The sequence below is a fragment of the Egretta garzetta genome, unplaced genomic scaffold (genome assembly GCF_000687185.1).
Source record: "Egretta garzetta isolate BGI_Z169 unplaced genomic scaffold, ASM68718v1 scaffold541, whole genome shotgun sequence".
Taxonomy (NCBI): Eukaryota; Metazoa; Chordata; class Aves; order Pelecaniformes; family Ardeidae; genus Egretta; species Egretta garzetta.
Genome location: NW_009258682.1, coordinates 199092 through 221594, shown reverse-complemented (window position 1 = coordinate 221594; position 22503 = coordinate 199092). Strand labels below are relative to the sequence as shown.

Below are 22503 nucleotides of genomic sequence, written 5' to 3'. Positions count from 1 at the left end.
CGTTGATCTGACTTGGATGGATCATTGAATCTCAACTTTAAAATATAGCATACAGAGTATGTAAACACTCTGCTAGCATGGACAGAAACACTGGTATCCCTAAAGAATTATTTAATTCATTCATGCAATTACGAATGCTGGGGGAATGCTGATTTAGATGTGAGGCCCCCAGCATAAAGCACTGGGCATTAAATGCATGAGCATTTCTTCAGAGCAGCTTAGCTGAAGTTTATCATGACCATTCAGCTATTGCCTAGCAACTTGTGAAGGCCATCAAAGAGCTCTTTGTCCAGAGCTCTGGCGAAAACATTTCCTCACAGATATCCTTATCAGTATCAAAATGAACATGAAAACTTATAAAAAACAATTTTATTGCATGAGAGGTTAATATTCACATAAAATTGTGGCAATCATAAGCCAGGAGACTGTTGATATCGTTGTAAAAGCTGAGTTTAATCTTGCTTTGTAAGTTCTAGCAAAAATGCTTCTTTTTCCTCACTAATTTCTAGCTTTTCTATAAAAGCATAGCTTGCTTTGCTGAAATTTCATATAAAACATCAGAGTTTGGAAAATTCTTGTTTTATTTTTTATTATTTCTAACGTATTCTTTTTCAAAAATACACATATTTGATTTTTACAGCTATAAGATATGAAACTCAGTTTCTCATTTTTAACTTATCCAAGTAACTGTGAACTTATCTAAGTAACAGTGAATGAATTGGATTTAAAACTATTTTTAAGTAGAGATGCAATAAATCACTAAATGAATTAGTATTTCTGCTTTGCTACATTAATTCTTGACACTCACACACAGCAGTGAAATTTATTTTGCTTATTATCAATAGTGACTATAATAAAATTCCTTTTATAGTGAAACAGAAGTAATATTCAGCACTCTTCCAGTACGTTATATTGTCATAATTATTATTCAGTGATACTTAAGATACACTGCTTCTTTGCTAAGTAGAGGAATATCATTCTTCACCTGACTACCTCCCCATAACGGGTGAAAGTGGTAAAGAAAAGGTAATTTTTTTCAGTTTCCCTAGTGGATAATTCTACCTGATGTGTACTGGAGGAACTTTTTCCTTTTTCATTTTTAATGGTAGTTGTTGGCTCTTTTAACTGCCATGGCTCCATGCAGCATGGGTCCCATTGTCTTTTCTATCCCAGTGTGCCCAGTATCACCCTTTGACACCATGCTGTCATAAAGCATCCTCTGTGCACAGATCAAGACGATATAATTGAGCTTGGTGTTATTGTATGTCACTGGTCTACATAATCTCAGATAATGCACTGTGGTAACTCTTGGCAACCTCTGACTTGTTAATAGTGACCATTGTATACTGAACACCGCTGAAACCCATTAAGACTCTGTGAAAAATGTCTTTTCTCTAGCAGGGTTCTCTGAGTGAAGCTATGTATGATATGACAGATAACACTCATGTGAACAGAATGCCAGGCTCAGTTCTGAAATCCTCTGCTTGTGCCTGCTTGTGCTTTCACAGTCTTATACACCCAAGTTCTCAAATTCATGAGCCTCAAGCAGAGCTGTCTTATGCATCTGAAATAAGTGGTCTTGTTTCTAAAAAAAAATAAAATGCTGTGGTCTCATCCTGCTCATGTGCATCAGCATCTCTCGGAATCAAACCAGTCGCTTTTACCTATTTACCCACAAATAGGGAGTTAATGAAAAAGTTGACCGAGGCTACCGAGAAGCAAGTCTACACTGCCTCTCAAATGTAGATGAAGACAGGAGAATGACATTGCCTTATGCAGGCAAAAATGAAAAAACGTAGTAATATAAGAAGCCTTTCATTTTTTGGCAATAAATTTGTTTTGTTTCAGTATTGACCGATGATCATTGTACAATTAGGGCTTTTCGGTGGCCCGTGTACTGTCTGCTGCGGGTCAGCATCTGGATTCTTAAAGGCAAGTGTTTTCTCTCTTGCCAGCATTAGTTTGTGCAATCTGTTGAACCATGTATTTGGTTATTCAATCTTTTGATTGTCTTGCAGAGAAACAAACAATTTGAGAGTCTGAGTTTCACCTTTCCTCTAATTAGAGCGTTAGTCTTTGGATATAGGCAGCTTTACAAGGCACATGCAGCGGGGGTTGAGGAATCACCTCTGAGTCTGGTCTATCAGTAAACAGTGTAATTATTTTGTGGTGTTGTTACGAGGAGTAGGTTTTGCTCTTCAAAGCTGTAAGATTTTTTTCTTGTCACATGTGAAACTGTTTTGCCTTTTTAGGACTCAGGCAGCCAGTGAACCTGTGGCATATTTTGCTGGAAATACTTACAAAGCAAGACATGCTTGTGGTTGGATTCAGTCCTCTCTCCCCTTAGGCTTCATTCAGTAGAGGCACTACAATAATACTTAATTGTTAATGCAAAGTACTGTAGACACAATACGGTCTGAGTTCCACAGTGGTGCCTGCTGGCATTTAACACACAGTATGCTTTTTAAAAGCAGATAGTGGAAAAAACAAACAGGCAAGTTATATTTAATGTTGCTGCATTGCAAAGAAAAAAACATCCCGTGACTGGATGGTTAAAATTAGTGGTTTGTTTTATGATTTATGTATAGGGGTTCAGGTTGTGGCCATTTTAAATCAATTTTATGCCAAAAATGGTTAGACAAAGTACTGACCGACCAGCATCCTTAACACTGTTGCAGCTAAGCATTTTGGAATGCTCACATGGTGTGTTTGAAAACCCTTTGTGTGTCCTACATTTTTCCATTTGGTATGAGGCTTAGCAGTAATCAGCTCACCACTAATTAGAAATCATTCTGTGTCCTGCACCCCATTATTACACAAAATTATGTCAGACCTTAAGAATTTTTACATTCAGAAGGAAAAGTTTCTGCAATACCTTTTGTCATGCATTTTCCTAACATAAAATTTGAAAATAAGCTTTTGCTGTTTTGAAACAGCCCTATTATGGAGCAAGCAAAAGCCATTATTTTGCTGCATTTGAATGACTTTCTACTTTTGATTCTGTTTATTGATACCACTAGTGAAAGTGAGAGGAATAAAAGAGCTTTTAAAATTTTTGTAGGTACAAAGATCTTGGAAAGTTATGGAACTCTTTATGCTATTGAGAGGTTTGCATTCATCTTCGTAGATCTTAAAGTGTCAGCGGGCAGGAAGCCTGGAGGTAGCATCCCATGGAGCTCTTAGGTTCCATGTAAATCTGCAGAAGTGTTTTCCTGTTACTGAACTCAGGATCAGACCTTATGTACATCTCATCAAAACTGGAATAGGAAAGAAATTCACTGTTCTAGGGGAAGGTAGGAGCAGAGATGTAAGTTTACCTTGTTCTGTTTTCCTGATGCTAGTGATCTTCTCATAAACAGGGTTTGTGAGCTGTGTTTTAAAAATGAGTCCTTTGAGGACCAGAAGTTTAAACTAACTGTGTGTAAGAGTTCTCTACAAAGGCTGACACTTTTGTTTGTTTATGGTTGCAGGTATTCACTGTGACAGTGTGTGTGCTGAGGGACAGTGGGGTCCAAATTGCTCACTGTCTTGTTACTGCAAAAATGGAGCATCCTGCTCTCCAGATGATGGAATCTGTGAGTGTGCACCGGGATATAGAGGCACCACTTGTCAGAGAAGTAAGGAAAAGAAATGCTTTAAAATCTCTGTTTCTCCCTCCCTTACATACATATGATTTAATATCATAATGCTTTGTTAGTTGTAGTATGAAGTACTATGAAACACTCCTTGATTGGACATTTTGTCAAAATGTATGAATATAGAGAAATAAGTGTCATCTGACATTAACAAACGTTTCCAACTAGTAGTGCTCTTCTTGTACAGTACAACTTTACTTTTATTCACTGTGTCTGTGTTGTGACGTTATTATGCACATGACTTTCTAAGGAACAAGTTTAGTAGGGGATTCCATTCCAAAGGCAAGCTTTTCCAAATGTGATTGATGAATGTTAATTTTGTAATACCTATTTTGGTAGGTAAATAAAACATGTGTGAGTTTCAGAAGCTAGAAACCTTAGCTTTCCATTGAGTCTGGTAGGAGTCATTGGCTTAATTATTGCATTGTTGTACACTTATTTTGAAGCGGTAAGGAATGGCCTGTGAGATCAGGCCTCACAGTAAGTAGAGGATAACATAGGTACCCATATTTGCATTCCAAAAATTGTCTCTGTAAAATTTAAATTTTACAAGAAGAGAGATACAGATGAACTGAGGCAAATCATACCAGAAACAGGGAGATGAAAATAAGATGATGTGCAAAATATCTACCCTTTGTCACAGTTTGCCAGCAGTCTCGCTGCCTTCAGTTTGAATTGTTGAAGCTGTGAGGAAAGGTGTTCACAGAAGAGCGCATTGAGCCCTCTGCCTTTGGAGGGTAGCCCTGTTCTCAGAGGAGGTCTCCCAGAAACAGGGTCAAGAAGCAGGTGGAGTAAGGCCAAGCTGAGATGCTACTACATCCTCCAAAAGAGGCTTAAAAGGCAGGAGACGACATGAAACGATTACTAGAAGGTAGAAAGAGAACCAGAGGAGGATGAAGTCCTAACAGTCCAGGAATGGCAAGGTTTCAAGCTGAAGAATGTGATCGCCTATGGCACTACTAAATCCCACATTAGCGAGGCATTAGTATTCCTTAAGCATTTCTAACTAAGTGCAGTAATTATTCTCACTATCTAATCTCTAAAGGCCTTGCAGTTAATCAGTTAATCCAAAGGCAGACTAAGTGTAACACTACATGTAAAAACGTTTCCCGTGTTTTGGAACTGTGCCTACAACCTGGACAAGAGGCTTGCAGCCCGGTGGCTCTCAGAGCCCCTCTCTGATGCATGGTCTGGAGGCTGGGAAGACAAAGGTCATATGAATAATTTGGACCCCAGTCAGAAAGTGCCTTTTCAGTAAACAGGAAGACCTTTTGGCACTGTTTCACTTGGAAAAGTTAATCTCTCTAGGGAGATCTGGCCACATAACTTGTATCGAGTGTATAATTAAAAGACTGAATCTTGAATGAAATTAAAATATTGAAAAGGTTCCAAGTTAGTTTTCATCAGTGCTAATTGCTGCTCTGCAACAGGTATTTCTCTTGATGCATTACCTAATATTCTAATTTATCAGGAAATAAATGCCAAAAGGGATTAGAGCAACAAAGAAGGAGATTTTATGTGACAGCTTTCGTTTCCCCCTTTTTTTTCTTTTTTTTTTTTTTTAGAAACTAGTGCCTTTAGCATAAGAATTAAGTGGACGACTCTGTATTTCTGGTCTCGGGTTCTCTAGAAGTTAGGTGGTGTATAGCTGTCTGTACCACGTAATGAGTACAGTGAGTACCTAAATGAAAGGATGACTGGAAAACATCTGTATGTGGCTATTTGTATTCCAAGTTAGGAAACACATAAGAAGTCAAGATCTAAGATGACCCTACTCATCTACAGATAAAATATCCACTCTGTTTTTTTAAATTACTTTCCTTCAAATATGCTTTAAAAGATGTTCATGTCGTGGAGGACCTATAGTGTATAGCCAAATATGTATAATATATATACATTTCAAACGTAACCCAAGTACAGTGTGGCCTGACAAGTAATAGAATGTCAGCTAAGTCATTACAAGATAGTCAAACCCTTGAGGAAAACAAGCAAGTCTCCTTTTGTAAGTGTAAAGCATTGAACTGTATGAATAATAACAACCACCACTGCAACTCCTGCGTATTTAGAACGCAGAGCTAATTCAGAGTCAGGAACAAGTGCACTGAGGAGTAGCTCGCGGCTGTACAGGAAGTGCAGGAAGCAATGACAGTTTGTTCTTTCTGATTCCAGTTTGTTCCCCTGGGTTTTATGGACACCGCTGCAGCCAGACATGCCCCCAGTGTGTACACAGCAGTGGTCCCTGCCACCATATTACTGGTTTATGTGACTGCTTACCTGGATTTACAGGAGCCCTCTGTAATGAAGGTACAAGCTCTAATAAAGACTTTGTGGAATGCAGAGATCAAGCACTGTAGTAATTTTCTTTCCATCACTTGGAAACTATAAAGCCAAAAATAGTTTCTGTTGTAGGATGTGCAGTTTGTAATTTAGGTATCTTAAGCAGGTTTTAGCTGTGTGAACATTTCATTCTGAAGTATGAAATCCACTGTATTCTTACTGGTATAATGAGTATGTAAAATGGGCTTACCTGAATTTATAACACCTTACTTCAACATTATACTAAGCAATACATTTCTTTATCCAAGTATCGTTTGCTTTCTCTTGTAATAAAGAAAATACTGTCTCATTCCGGTTACTAAGGAGTTCTAATTCTGACAACTTGTTTTCAGTATGTCCCAGTGGCAGATTTGGCAAGAACTGCATTGGAATATGCACCTGCACCAATAATGGAACATGTAATCCTATTGATAGATCCTGTCAGTGTTACCCTGGCTGGATTGGTAGTGACTGCTCTCAGCGTAAGTATCAGCTTTTTTCCCTTTATTTTTAGAACAATTAATCAGGGTTTGGCTATGTGAATTCTTTACTTTTTGGTAAAGAATCACTACCTTGAGTCAGAAATGAGGACTTTATGGTATACAATGAAGAGGTCCTAAACTTTACTACATTTCATCGGCACTATCAAAACCCATTTGCAGTACGATTTTTCTAATAAGTGGGCTAGAGTGTACAAGAGAAGGGATCAATTTTCAGTCTTCCACTGGCCAAAGAAGAGTTGTAGAGAAGCTGGATCAGACTTGTTTCAGAAGTGTGCTGTGAAAAGACAAGAAGCAATGCTCACAGGTTGCAGCAAGGGTGACTTTTACTAGGTGGAAGAAAAAAAATTCCTTACTGTGAGAGCGGTCAAGCACAGCAACTGTCCAGAGAGGCTCTGGAGTCACCAGCCTGGAAGGCATTGTGAAATTACCATCACTGAAGATCCTTTGAGTAGGGTGTTGGATTAGGTGATGCTAGAGGTCTTTTCCAACACAAAAAAGCCTGTGACTTGATTAATCTTGCATTGCAGAGAGGGTTCTTGACCTGTGGTTTGCTTGTCTGTAATTATTTAGTCCTATCACAGTAGTGTTGTGGACATCCCAGGTCTTGTATCCTCTGAACAGTCTTACAAATAACTGAGCTATTATATTACAAGTAAGGAGTTGAGGCACCTAAATACAGGGGTGTTTTCTTATTACAGTTGCATAGAGAGCTACTGGCAAGGCTTAGAACACAGCTAAGATTTTCTCAGATACAAGTTAGTGTTCTGGCTGCAAGACCATCCTTATGCTTGTTAAACATTTTGTAAAGAATTTTTTCACTATGACTTTTTTTAAGTGTTTATAAGTTTTTGATGGATTTTTCTCTTTCTTCCATTTATAAGGGTTTCACAGATACACATTTTAGTGTCAGCCTACCTCACTCGATGAGTATTGTCTTGGTATGTTAAACTCAGTGAAGACACTGTTAATGACTTAAAAAGGATAAGGGCTAGGCTCTAATTTTATTATGTTTCATAGGGTTATTTTATTAAATAATTAGGCATTCTCCAGATGCCTTGCTGGGTCTATGCAAATTACTAATGACAGAAAAGAAATATCTGAAGCAAAATTCTCACAAGAAGCATATCCAGTGTTGTAAGGTACCAAAATCAATACAGCCTGAAATACATGTATGCCAAAATTTCAGTCAACCCATTTTTATGAATAAAAGAAGCTGTACCAGACCCTGATATGCCAAAATTCAAAAGACATTGAGCTGGGGTTTCCAGGGAGGTGCATTTCCTAGTAACATGCTTCATTGGTTTATATAATTTACGGTTTGACTGGTCCAGGTTAACTGGCTCTGTACCAGTACGATGTAACATCTGGTCAATTTGGAAAAAAACCTTTGCTGGCTAAATTCTGTGAAGTGATTAGCATGTGCAACTCAATATGATACCAAAATAAATCTTGGGCCTGTTCCTGTGGAAGCCAGTAGCAACAAAGGTCCCTGTTTTTATGGTAAAATAAGTAGGTAGTTGGAAGAGTAGCAGAATAGGGGTATTTAGGAGGAGGAGGGACTTACTCACTGAATCAATAACAAGAAAATGGTGCCAGCAATATGAATGGAAGCGTCTATTGAGGCTGTGCTCATGGACCGTAACAGAGGAAGTTTATTTGCTTTGTATAAAGGCCTTTCGTTCACATGGAAAATAATGATTCCATTAATTTCTTTTGGAACTGGCGACCTTTTTGAAACTTCTAACCTTTCGTCTGTATGTGGTTTACATTCTTTCTTAGTAGTCCACTAATTTCAAACAAAAAAGAACTGAAGTGGAAAGAGCAAATAACAAATGTAGTACTTTTTTTTTTCAACACAACATAGTATATTTCTTAAGGAAGTGAAATTTGGGCAAAGATAATACTGTGCAAAAATACATCCCACACATAGATGAGTCACTATGCAAACATTTAAAGGATTCAAGAGTTTTTATTGCTCTCAGACAGGTCTCTGGACAACCAAATCAGTACACAACAATAAGGAGTTATCAGCCTTTTTAAACTTACACAAGAATAAAGCTAAGGTTTCCATGTCTGACCTGCTTCTTCTCTCCTTGAAATACTTATGTTGTACTTCCACAAAACTGTTTTTAAATTATGCATCTCTACTAAAGAAACAAATAAAAACCTCAGAATGTGAATCCTAATCAGCAGAAAGGGGCTATTCTTAGGGTGCGCTTTGCACTTGGTGATATTCTGACATGAAGAAATTACCTTTTGCTGTCTCGGAATAGTAATTAGCATATTGGAACCACTTCACTGTTCTAATGGCAGCACATAGCATCAAATTCATTCACCGTGACATTTTCAAAGCAGTCAGTAAAATTCTGTCTCATAGTATGTTGACATGATTGTGAGTGAAAAAAAATCTCCACTTTATAGATAATTACTTGTTTTTTTAGAAATATTATATTGGTTAATGGACCCATGGAAGCAACGGAGTTAACTTGATTAAGGTACAGTCCTGATTATATGCACCACATTCAGGCAATTATGTAGAATCGAACAGTGGAAATACAAGAAGTAAGCTTAGTATTGGGTTTAAAGATATAGGTTAAAAGATGTGTTTCAACCTTCTCTGTTCCCCACTTTTGAGGCTTGAAAGGCTTATCGCCTTGACTGTGCTCAGTTGAACTGTTTTCAGATTAAAAAACAAATTAAGAATGGAAACTTACATGGCTTTTGCTATGGGAAAGCTGCTGTGAATGTCCTAGTTACTGAGTATCAAGTAAATATCACTGGTTTCTTTCACACATCTAATCTTTTTTACGACTTTTTACCTAGAGTAAAATGATTCCATAGCTTAAAAAAAAAAGTATCTGTGGCCATTTGCTAAAAATGGAGCAGCCAAAAAAAATGCGTTTAAAAGAAAAACAACAAACCCCAATTGAAGCAGTGCTCATATGTGAATGTAAGTAGCTCTATTCATGGGTATCAAGGATCTTTGTCATTTGAGATTAATTAATTTCTCTGGGTTGTTCTAGCTTGCCCGCCTTCCCACTGGGGACCAAACTGCATCCATACGTGCAACTGCCATAATGGAGCTTACTGCAGTGCCTACGATGGGGAGTGCAAATGTACCCCAGGGTGGACTGGCCTGTACTGTACACAGAGTAAGTGACTTTTGTTATCTATTCTTAGTCTACAGATCAATGACAGAATTTTCCTTCAGTATTTTCACACTTTATTCATTGATTTCTTCCTGTGCTGCTGGGCCTTTTTTCATCCAGAAGATGCAACACGTTACCTCCATGGTTGCAGGGAAGGCCCCTGTGTAAGCACTGGCAGAATGCTGGCCACTACATTTGGGCTTATCTTCAGCCTTCTCTTCAGGGATGACAACTTTTGGCCACAGCCGGGCATCCCTGTGGAAGAGTCTGTCGTGTGCAGAATGAATGGCACTGACATTCATATGCTGCCACTGCAAATGTGCAGTTGTGGCTGCAGTCTGTAGCATGGATGGTGTCAGCTCTGTGGGCATTCCCCACGTGGCAGGATGATGGTGCCACCTCACTCCTGCCCTCTCTTGAAACCTCCCCAAGAAAGACTCTAGCAGGAGGGACCCAGCAACCAAGGTTGTAAAATAACAGAGCTGACTGAAGCCATGCGAATACCTTCTAGCTTAGCCATGGCTGTGGTCTACCAAGGCACAGTCCCTGTTGTCCCTGCAAAGAGATCATACTGTACACCTCCTATCTGTAATAGCTTCTTCCTGGGGGCAATTGCAACAAGAGCTGTAGCTCAGCACCTGTAATTCAAATACTGGTATAGAAGCTCTTTTATTTGGAACTTAGAAACTTAACTTCACTAGACTCTAATTTTATAATTTGTTTTGGAATTTTCTTCATGTAATTAATACATTAATACCGTTACTGTTTCCAAGAGCTTTTCATTAAAATAAAAATACAAGCAGTGCAGTGACTGAGTGTAGGTGTATGGCACTCACTATACGCTGGGTAAGAGTTCATACAAAGTTTGAGAAATAAGCATTTGTTAGAGAGAGACAGTGAAAAAGTTGGCTTCTTATCTTTATCATATTACAGCTTCAATTGGTTAATCTTCAATCCAGGCACCCCCACTGTCTGTAATCTGGGCACAACCATTATCTTTGAACTCAAGAAAAATAAGACTGCTGACTGTGTTTTGCATTCAGTGTTAAAATACATTTTTTTTCATAAAATCAGAGCTCTCCTTTTTCAGATGAATAATGTCATAGTGGCAGGAAATAACAGATATAATGTAGGGCCATATGGATGCAGCTCTGGAAGACATTCACTATACCGGTTCAGCTGCCAGCTATCGTGGTTATTTTGCTTCCTGCTGGTGAAAAATGATCTCTCTGCGGTGATGCGTCTTCTTCATACTGAAATGGCGTCTTTGTGAGGAGCTGAGATACAATATGTTATTATTTTTATTTTTTTATGCTTCAACATCAACTGTGCAGAAAATATGTCCAAAGGTTCATTCATCACTGAACAGACTCCCTGCTCTGGCTCACAGACTGCCCTGTTTCTCCTCCTTCAAGTATCTTCTTAAACCCGTTTCTTCGAGGAGCCCCTCTTGCTGCTGCCTTCTTCTGAATGTCTGCTGTCCGCACAATTGCCCAGCACCGTTTTTATGTAGTTTTTTTGCCGAGTGTGTGTTTTAAACCACCTAAATAGGGTAGGCCTTGGCCTATTGTGTTTATAAAATGTCATGCTGAGTAGCGGGGCTACAGTGATGACTTCTCAATAACATACTTATCCAGAACGTTTGCCTTTTATTTCTGGAGCTGTTGTTTCACTCCTTTCCCCCTCCCCCTCCTTGTGTTGCAGGGTGTCCCCTGGGGTTTTACGGGAAGGACTGTGCATTGACATGCCAGTGTCAGAATGGAGCCGACTGCGACCACATCAGCGGGCAGTGCACTTGCCGCACAGGGTTCATGGGGAAGCACTGCGAGCAGAGTGAGTAGGGGCGGGAACTCTTCAGCCCTGATAGCTAACGCTGAACCCCGAGCCGCCCCTCTGTTCTTTTGGCCAGTCTTGTGATGCAGCCTCTTGGCTTCAGTGGGAATTTTGGTGGGGAAAGAGCTTCAGGAGCTGGACCTAAGCTTTTTCCAACAGATAAAAGCCCACAGAATTAGTTGTTAAGACTGAAGATGATTCTGATGGCTGTTTCTTTCAATTTGTAGCTAGGAGTAAGAAGCATTTGTGCTACATTCTAGTTACTTTGGACATCAGGCTAAAAAAGCCCCAATGACTCTGTCACATAAAAGTAACAAATGAATCCAAGTAATTGTCATTAGCGTAAACCACAATGGAAACTAATAGTTAGAGGACTAAAGATAAGAAGTACCACATCAATCCTAGGGGATAAAATTAATCTTTGCAGTGTGGGTTTACAACATTATAAGAGCATAATAGATGGCATTTTGTTTTCGTATGTGTGTGGTTCTTCACCCAAGAAAATCAAGAGTAACACCACTGACGTCAGTATAACACTGTAGAACAATAAAAGAATAATCAGGCTAATGAGCACAGAACTGTTAGTCCAACTTTTGCTAACATTACAGAGTGGTGCTCCCATGCTTCATGCGTTACACTGCAGTGCAAAGCAATCCATTCAACCTACTGCTGCGAAGGTTTAAACCTGTCCTTGGCATCAAGGTCATGCACGGGGCTTTGCTTTTGATGTGGGGAGGATGCTGTGTATTACCTGTAACCAGGACTGATTTAGCTGCCTCTGGGTCTAAAGGGCTGTGCAGTGGCCGAGATGGTGTCTGTCACACCTGGCAGCACTGTGACAGAGGGAGGGGAGGTTACCCTCCCCATAGACACACTTTATTCCCTCAGCAGTGGGTCTGGCCCCAGCTGCAACAGGACCTATGTTTCTAAGGCAGGTCAACATCTATGGTAGAGCCACTAAAAATTTGGGAGTGGATATTTTTTTCCTAAGAAAAATACAGGTGCAACAAAATCTGAACGGTTTAGAGGAATATATTTATTTCAAAGAAATAATAGCTGGCAACATGTAATTACTAGCTATTTAAATTTTCTTATTCTACCCTGATGTTTTCAGTGTTTCACTTCAAAAGAGCAATAATGTTTAGGAAAAGATAAACTTTTTAAGATCCTCTCTTGATGTCACAATATTAAAAAATTCCAAATACCTTGGCAAAACTAACCTTATTATTATATATTATAGATTTTATATTTTATCCTACAATTTGATAATAGTGATTTAACAATATTGAACTAAATGTTTTGGTATCTCTGAATTTGAACGTCAGTTTTAAAAATTGACTTTTCCTTCCAATTCAGGTTTCAAAATGCCAAAATATATTATGACATGATGCTTTTTGCCCAGCCATTGACTTCAGTAGTTATAACCTTGTTTTACTGAATGTAACCAAGATAAGGAGAAGGTATATAAGCATAAAATTCCACTTGAGTCTGGATTCATCAAGACTTCAAGAACATTTATCTGTCACCTATTGTGTCACATGATCTTGTAAATTATTCTGTATTAGGAATACGTCAAAGATGAGTTAGATTTTTTTAAAAAGACAAAAAGAAAGACAAATTCATGTAGTTAACAAAAATCCTGAGAGATTTCAGAAAATTGAGCCTCAGAAGGTGAAGAAATACCACACTTCCGCAAACCATCAGAACTACGATAATGTAACAAGCCACACAGTAACAGTGGTGGCAGTGTGAAAGAAATAATTTTTATCAGTGTAGGATGATTCTCTACTATGCTAATTACATGATGTAGGAGACACTTTGATCAGTAATTAATTTTTATATTCAAGTCATTCTGGGAGAGAAAATAATCATGTAAAACTCTACCAATTAGCTTATTTTTCATAATTTAGCATTTTTCTCCTGTATGTAGTTTCTTGATGTATACAGTACAGTATCAAAGTATGGTATTAGCAGCCTAAGAACAATTTTATTTTTATATAAATGCGTGGTGTATATTTGACTCATTCTTACGGCCCTTATCTCTTTTCTTTTACCACATCAGCACATCTGTCATATGACATGACACCAGCCAGATGCCTGGCTCCACTTACATGATTACTTGATTTCTCAAGGACTGGGTTCAGCATAACCTGGAAGATCTGACATTCTGGTGTAGAACTGGCACTTTGTTCACATTTTGTCTATTTCTTCACTGCCTTCTACCCTTCTAATCTTTTGGGGGGTTGGTTTTTTTTTTTTTTTTCTTTCCTAATTTCACTGCCTTAGTGCCAGCAACATTACAAGTAAAGGAAAATCACTTCCGAATACAATTCCCGTCTCCTTTTCCTTCTCCTTTCCTGCACACATGCGCACACACGTCCTCTGTAAGAAAATCTTTTCTGTAAAGGTATACCACTAATAACACATTGCCATCTGCTGGCCATACACAAAAATGTATGGGGTTAGAAACAAATGTATGCTGCTGTAGATCTGTAATACCAAAACATTTAAGTAGTACTGACCATGCCTGATTTTTATTTGCACTTACTTTGTGCAGAATGTCCTCAAGGTACATATGGGTATGGATGCCGTCAGCTTTGTGACTGTCTGAACAACTCAACCTGTGACCACATCACGGGAACATGTTACTGCAGCCCAGGCTGGAAAGGGGCCAGGTGTGATCAAGGTAAAGCCTTGATGCTATAAAATTACTGTAATTGTTGCATATAAAACTTGGATTAACCTATTAAATGCCATCCCTATGACCCATTACATTAATCTGATAAGGCATGTGTGTTTAAATAGTCCATTCTATGAAACTATATGTGTTCTGTAGATTTTGTAAGTATTAGATGCCTCGGTGACAGTTTACTGTGCTATGCTGTCCAAAGCTGCTGGGAGACCATGTGCTTTACCTGCTCTGTGCTTTTGCCTAGAGAGTGTTCTTACTTTTTCAACTCCATGAAAATACCTCTTTCTGTGAAGAAGATGAATGCTTTTCTTTAAACCTAGGATTGTCTTCACATTGGTTTCTGACATAGTTCTGTTTTGGCATTATTAAACGCTGTTAAATTAGCAGAAAGATTTAGAAGTGAAATACTGTTTGCTCCCGACACATGAACCTCTGAATTTATGCCACATGTTTTCATTTCTTCTTGTATTTCAGCTGGTGTAATTATAGTGGGAAACTTGAACAGTTTAAGCCGTACCAGTACTGCCATCCCTGCTGATTCTTACCAGATAGGGGCTATAGCAGGCATCATCATTCTTGTCCTGGTTGTCCTTTTCCTGCTAGTGCTGTTCATCATTTACAGACATAAGCAGAAAGGAAAAGAAACAAATATGCCTGCAGTGACCTATACCCCTGCCATGAGGGTCATCAATGCAGATTACACCATTTCAGGTGAGTGACATGTAGAACAGGGGGGTTTTCTCCATCTCTTGACTGTGTGCTTTTTTAGCTGAACTCTGAAGGGGTTCCGACCTGCCCCTAACAGGGCTTGAATGTGCATGTTTCACCTTTTCACGTTAGTGAGGGTTGCTGTGAGCAGGAACAAAATTTCAAAGAGGATATCTACAATTCTGCCCAGGAAGCCTTCCTGGAAAGAGAGGCAGGGAGGGATTTCCGTCTTTAGGAAGACTGAGACACTGCTCTCCACTGCCTTTCGCAGAGGAGCAGCCCCTGAGACCACACTGACAGTGGTGCTGGTGAACTGGCAAACGAGACCAGTGGGATGCGATGGTGGGCTTGTGTGCTTACCTTTCAGCTATCAGAGACAGTTCACCCAAGTTCAGAAGGATGCTGCCCCAGCATCTATAGCTGATTAGCTTGCTCTGCATCATAGTCTTTTAATCTCTGCTTTTGATGCCCTGGTAAAATGTGTTAATAGTAAGGAACAAGTAACCATAGACGTCTTTTTTACTGTGTAAGCATTTTGCACCTTCAAGTGTTTTTCTCCATTAAACATGGGAAGCGTGGACATTTCTAGTCCTTTGTGCTTATATTTAAACAGAATTGGAAAGTGTGGCAACATACGGTTTCTACTGAGGCTTTAAATTCAATGCCAACAGCTTGAGTACAGAAAGACTGCTATAGCTCTAGAAAATCAGGATTTCACACTAGCAAGATTCTGTAGAGAGGCAGACAGCAGAGTGGCTTGAGTTTGAAACAACCAAAGGGAAGGAGCAATGCTCCTGAAACAGAACAGGAGTTTTCAGCCTAAGAAAGTGCATGTGAGTTGGGATGCAATGGGTATGTGAAACTTCAGGCAATGCTGTCTTTTGCACGCTGCAATTGAGGAAAGCAGAAACAGTTGTCAGAGCCAAAAGCAAAGTTGGTGGTGCTCTTGAAGCACCAGAAAATGTTGTTGTGTACTTGATGGTAAAAGTGCGTGTAATTAGGACAATGCTATGACTGCAGAGGCAAAAGAGAGCAAGGGACCACATCAGAAAGAGAAATTAGCAAGTAACCCTTGCTCTTTGCTGGAAGTGAGGACATGACTAGTCAGTTACTGCTCTGTATCTCTAATTTCATTACATGAATGTGAGATTTTTAGGTGTTTTTTTTTTTTTTCCCCAGGAAACTCTAAATCAGATTCTGAAATCAGTGCAGCACTGTCAATAACATATCTTAAGAAAGAAATGCCATGCTGGTTTTAGTTTTTAATTTTCCTTTCTTTTTCTTTTCAGAAACCATCCCTCACAGTAATGGTGGAAATGCCAACAGTCACTATTTCTCTAACCCTAGTTATCATACTCTAACTCAATGCACTACCCCACCTCATGTCAACAACATGGACAGACTGACCCTGGCAAAGGTAAAGCATAAAAATCTGTATACTTCTGTGTAAATTAGCCTTTGTTTTATTTTACTTTGTTCCTTAGTGTTTTATATTTGGTTTATTTTTGCTTTCCCTGATTATCACCTGGAAATTCAGCAACTGCCCATCAGTTTCAGTTTCTATCACCTATCTTTCTTTGAAATAGGCAAAAAACAATCAGCTGTTTGTGAACCTTAAAAATGTGGAACCTGGGAAACGAGGCACTGTCGTGGACTACACAGGAACACTGCCTGCAGACTGGAAACATGGTGGCTACCTCAATGAGCTTGGTGAGAAAAAAACAAAGGAGGAGAATGTGAATGTTATTCATTGTGTTTGGGATGGATTGGAAAAAAGGGATGTTTTCCTGATTCTCCACTCAGGGTAATGCCAGGCTTGTCAGACTGTGTGTGAGGTTCAGGGTTATGGGTTGGAGCTTCCTTTAAGGCAGTACCCTTAGAGATAAAAAAGTGACTTCTTGTGAGGAACAGTGAATCAGTCTGATGCCCAGTGCAGACACAATATGCAAAATACCTCATATTAATTTTATAAAAAGATTTACTTATTAATTAGTTTAATAAAACAATGGGTATTGTACAATGAGGATCTGCTGTAGCAAGATTACATATTCTTACTAAATAAATGAGAGGTTTCATATATCCTTTTTTAATTCCCACCAAATGGAATCAATGCTTTAAAAAGTAGTTTCTCATCATCTGAGTTGCTTCAAATGTAAATTCTAGGAGCATCTTCTGAGCTAAGCCTCCTGTATGCTAAAAGACAGAGCATTGTCCTTAAGAAGAAAAAATCCCAAGAAGTGGTGAGAGCTGCTGTATCCTGCTTTATGCTATCTTTTGTTGTCTTTTCATCCTTTGCCAATCTCATGCATTCCAGAAAGGGTGGGTTGCACTGACCATATCTCTGACCAGTGAAAGCCTTAAAAGGGACTTTCAGTGCCAGTATAATTTAGATCATTTAATTAACTTCATCTCTGGTCCTTATCAGTATCAGAATCAGAACAACAGTATGCAGCAGTATTGGTTGTTTTCTTGCTCATCCCCCAACCTTGGTCTAACCACAATTCAGGCTCAGATCTGTTTGGTTTTTGGGGTTTTTTTTAGAAAAGGGTTTCAGTCATAATGCTCAATGTTCAACTTCACATTTTCTTAGAGCATTTGTACTAGCACTTAAGACTCCTCAGAGATACTGGATGTGGTTGACCCACTGCAGTAGATCTTGAGTAGCAGGGAGATTCTAGAGGACTGGATGAATGCTGATATTATGTCTGTTTTCTAGAATATCAAATGGTATTACTTGGGTAACTCTAGGCTGGTGACCTGGGCATTAGTCTTGGTAAAACCAACAGAAAAGCTGACATAAGATCTAATAAATAAAGAGGGGGTAGGAATAAAATTAATTGGTTCAGGTCTCTTCAAATAATATAATTTCATTCTTGGAAGCTGTGAATTTTGTTTATAGAGATATTGTAGAGGTAAAATAATTTTAGGTTATTGTAAAGCTTCTAGCATAGTACGACAATACAATCTGATTTAAAAAATCAGCACTCCATAGTATCAGTCAAAGCTATTTAAATGGATTGGTAACCAGGTAAGTGCCAGGTCTCTGAACACAGTTGTCAGGCATTGCTGATTGCTGATGTTTATACTGGGATCTGTACTGAGAGAAATCTGTTACTAACAGATAATTGCAAACCTGTAGACTTAGGCACTTGGTGTTTAGGCCGTTCCTGCAGGTCAAGGGACGGGAACAGAGTGACCCTGGACAGCACAATGGGAGTGATTCACTTTGGAAGCAAAGAAGCAAGAATTGGAATGAACTTTGCATACCCTGAGATTTTCAGGTCAAGATGGGATGCCTTTCTGTTAGATATGTTTTATCCAGACAAAAAACGTGCTTTAATCAAACTGCAGTTATTAGGGTCATTAAAGAGTAACTGGGGGAAATGTAGTGGCCTGTGACATATGTGAGGTTGAATTAGATAGTTTAATTGTCCCCTATGACCTTATCCACCTTCCCTGTTCAGGAAGCTACTGTTTGAAAATGTGCAAGCAAATAATAACAGTGCTTCCGTAACCATATACTGGGCAGTTTCAGAGTACTTGTAAGAGCATCATTTGGCTAAGGTATAAATTAGTCCCAAGGCAATCTTTAAAGCTTTAGAAGCTGTTACCTAATCACTTTTCTTTGATTTTAAAACGACTCTTTTTTATATAATTTTTCTCAGGTGCTTTTGGACTTGATAGGGGATATTTGGGAAAGTCCCTGAAAGGTGAGGTTATTTTCTGATGCATTTAGATGAAATGATGTAGATATTCAGTTTACTCTGCTAAATTATCTTTGGTTTCCATGTGAAGAGAATATAATATAATTTCGGACTAAATTACTCCTAGACATTGAATCAATGCATGAAGTTTGTTTGCGGTTGTTTTTTTTCTTTTTTGAGGGGAGGGTTTTAAAAAAACTCCAAACCAACAAACCAAGCCTTTCAAAGTCCCCTATGTGTCACATACATCAAATGTTTCTGTAATGCTTGAGTCACAAAATGGCTCTATTCTAGACAGCAGAAGGGGATGGCTGTTGAATTCAGCCTAATGAGCCAGATAAGGACATATGCTGCCTCTGATGAAAGGCTTTGAAAGAGCCAGTTCCTCTTACAACTGGCATGGTCAATGCAGGACTGCACGACTACAAGCTTGCAGTGCTTCATTACATTCACTGCAGGGTCTTTGGAAAGTATATCCAAATACAAATACATAGAGAGGAATAAAAAGCTTCAGAAATTCATGGTGGTGATAGTTTGATCTTCTGAATTACCCAGTTTTCTCTTAAGACTTTATACTGGACCACACTGGTGTGTGTCACTATTGTACGATTAAGGTATGCCAAGGGTGACTGGAACACCTGGATATACAAACAATGAAAAAAGTGTAGCTAAGTCCATATGAATAATGAGTATATGTAGACAAAAGCAGCTGGTTTGTCACCTTGTGTAGAACACAGGACAATTAAGCTGAAGGAGTGATTTATTACACCTGATTTCCTGGGTTTGGAGGATTAGGGGAAACCCAATTTAAAATATCTTAAAGGACTCACAACGTTACAAGCACCTATCCACTGACAAGTTCACCAAGGTCAGTCTCATGCTGGATATTCAGAGTTGGGAACAAGCTGAGAAAGTCTTAGCTCTAAAGCTTAAATAACACAGCATATCACAAAACAACACAGAGAACAGAGTAACACGGACACCACAAAATCTCTTCCCAGCATAAGAAAATATATCTTCTCTTAAACTACAGTTATATGGCCTTCAGTTAAATCCTAAAGTGACAAGCCACCTGATGGTTCCTTTCCAGTTCTTCTGTGTGGACCTTACAGAAACTTGTAAGCTGGTTACTCTTTTAGTGTGGCTGCACACTCAAACTTTGCACTGAACAGGCCATCCCTAGAAGTCACCTTACTGTCTGCACAGACATCGCTATTGGGAACAGTCTAGGACCATTTATTTTAATAGTGACTGGAGTTCAGCACTTGGAAAGGCAAAAAGTATTCTGAAGTGCCTATTATAAATTGATTCTACACATTATCTGTATTTAACACTAGCTGCTATTTTAACCAGAATTGAAGGTCCTCAGACGTTGCAACAAGAACTTGCTGATGGCAAGATCAAGCCCATGAAAGAGCATAGCTGTAAAGTTGCTTTCATTAATTGCTGTGTAACTATTTTGAAGTTTTATGACTAGTTTCCATTTAAATATTAATTTATAAGTGCCTTTTCAGAACTCAAAATTAAAGCATGCCCTGTTTAGTAGCAATGTCCATTGTATGTAGCATGCTTGAGCAAGTAATATGTTTTCCTTTTTGCAGATCTAGTGAAGAACTCAGAATACAATTTGAGTAACTGCTCATTAAGTAGTTCTGAGAACCCATACGCTACTATAAAAGACCCACCAGCTCTTGTACCAAAAAGTTCAGAATGTGGATACGTTGAAATGAAGTCACCAGCACGCAGGGATTCCCCATATGCTGAGATCGCCGGCTCTGCTTCAGCCAATAAGAACGTTTATGAAGTTGGTAAGTACAAAATCTACCTCTAGATGTTGATAGCTAAGAACAAAGAGCACAGCACTTTTTTTCTTTTAATCAGTTTAATCAAAACACATGAAAAATCACTGAAAAAGATGATGATGCGTCCAGATTCTATTTTCTGCTCCGAAGCTATAACAACAGCCTTATTCTTTTGAGATAAGTGGTGTAATTCTCCAGAACAGAGTTTGAGATACCTTCATCTCTGCTCTATAATCTAGTTACCTCTGAATTTCCCAGGTTTGAAAGCCTTTATTTAAGCATAAAATAAGATTATTTTATTGCAGTATAATTCAACTCTAGATTAGGCTCTTGAGTACTGAACACAGCTGGAGTAAGTGTATGGGAGGGATAGAAAATGCTTCCTCCTCTTGATCAAAAAAAGCAGCATCTTCACCCACAGATGTAGTATTTCACTGATATGGGCCCTATCTAGTTACTGCATTACTGTAGTTTAGTTACAGAAAACTTTGGGGTCTTGTGGAATGGTAGTTATCCTTATGGTCTCTGGACTGGAATAAAGCATGTGTCAGATGTCACAGGATACCATTTTCCTTTTCTGTGCCCAATTAGAGATTCCTCCGAAATCCATCAAAATCCCCATTGTGTTTCTAGGGATTTTTGTAAAATCTTGATTAAATGCCCCAAATTTGGGCGTTCTTTTAGTTTGTTCACACTCAAAGAACAGATGCTGGTTCACTTGCTTCTGTCAGTGAATATGCTCACGGCAGGGCCCTGCTGCAAGCCCACAGGTGTAACTTAGTGTAAAGCCAAAACACCTTAACATCAACCTTTGTTTCTACACTTGCATTTCAGGACTCAGCATGACAAGGAATCTTTATATTGAAGCAGAAAGGAGAGGATATTTTGTAATGCAAACTGAAACGTAATAGTGTTTGCCTTCTGTTTGCTGCTTCTAGACATAAATGTATGTTCTCTTTTTTTATCACAGAACCTACGGTGAGTGTTGTCCAGGGAGCATTCAGCAGCAGTGGACGTTTCAGCCAGGATCCTTACGATCTTCCAAAAAACAGCCATATTCCATGTCATTATGACTTGCTACCAGTTCGAGATAGCCCCACATCCTCTACGAAGGAGGTCAGCAGTGAATGACCCCAAAAGCTTATGTGTAGCACAGTGGGACTCTCAAGGGGCAAAGTGGCATGGTTGTGCTCCTTCCTCTAGTGTACCATCATACTTGGCTCCTAATCTGTCCAGCAGACAATTGCTGTACATTAAACAGTATCTCAACACGAGGTTTGTATTGTGTGTACAGGTGACAGATGGACAAATGCCACATTCTGGGGATCCTGATCATTTTTTCATGGCAGTAAATTTTATAGAAAACAGGTATACCACACATTTATACTGTAATATACTGGCTTAAAAATAGTAGTTTGCAGATCAGTTTTGATAACATCCGATTTCAGCGACTTTCAATATAGACTTCATGTTTGTCATGTTTCAGAGTAGCAATGCTCCCAGGACAGTGCAATTTACCAAATACCACTTTGTACAGGTGATCTGATTCACTAGTTATGTAGAAGAAAAACTGCCTTGCCAAATTATACCTTCCATTTTGATCTTTAGTCAAGACATATTAAGAAACAAGATCTGATGGGGATAAGTAAGCACAATACTGCAGTTGTTTGGGAAATCGATCATCAGGCTTTTTTGTCCATTGCTGGTGGTGAGTGTACTTTGCTTGAATAGTTTTGGAGATAAAAGCATCACATACATCAATATTTTATGATGCCTCAAGATCTCTTGGTACTCCAGAGCCAGCACCAGTCTTCAACAAATCTTTTGCCACCATTCAACTCCATATGTTGCAGTTCTGACCACTATTTCTGCCATACACCACTAATAATCCATAACATATCAGTAATTACTTCCTAAAATATGTAAATTAAATCAGTTTATTTTTGTCACCATGGACTGATTATATAAGGAGTGGACAAAGGTGATGACTGCTGTAAATCTTAATTGCAAGAAAGGTTTACATTTTATAAACAGGTAGTAATAATGACTGTAATATAGGATAAAAATAGTAAAGTGTTCTGATTTTTTTTCTTAGAAATAACTAAGCAATCTCTGTGCATACTTGCTAAAAAGGCACCTTTTCTTTTTTATAGTTGATGTA

The 22503-nt window shown here is 38.7% G+C and overlaps 1 protein-coding gene across 2 annotated transcripts in view; it reads left to right on the top strand.

Annotated features, from left to right (window-relative positions):
* The window catches only part of MEGF10 (multiple EGF like domains 10), a 74907-nt gene extending 53434 nt beyond the window's left edge, over positions 1–21473 (top strand). Inside the window, exons 13-24 of one of the 2 annotated variants that reach the window (XM_009648956.1) lie at positions 3471–3617; positions 5805–5939; positions 6305–6433; positions 9478–9606; positions 11308–11436; positions 13994–14122; positions 14603–14839; positions 16126–16253; positions 16423–16546; positions 18502–18546; positions 20142–20348; positions 21313–21473. In XM_009648956.1, the coding sequence (XP_009647251.1) occupies positions 3471–3617; positions 5805–5939; positions 6305–6433; positions 9478–9606; positions 11308–11436; positions 13994–14122; positions 14603–14839; positions 16126–16253; positions 16423–16546; positions 18502–18546; positions 20142–20348; positions 21313–21473 (1700 nt within the window). The remainder of the gene's footprint in view (positions 1–3470; positions 3618–5804; positions 5940–6304; positions 6434–9477; positions 9607–11307; positions 11437–13993; positions 14123–14602; positions 14840–16125; positions 16254–16422; positions 16547–18501; positions 18547–20141; positions 20349–21312) is intronic. The other variant, XM_035888695.1, reaches the window with a different exon arrangement.
* Positions 21474–22503: the final 1030 nt, after the last annotated feature.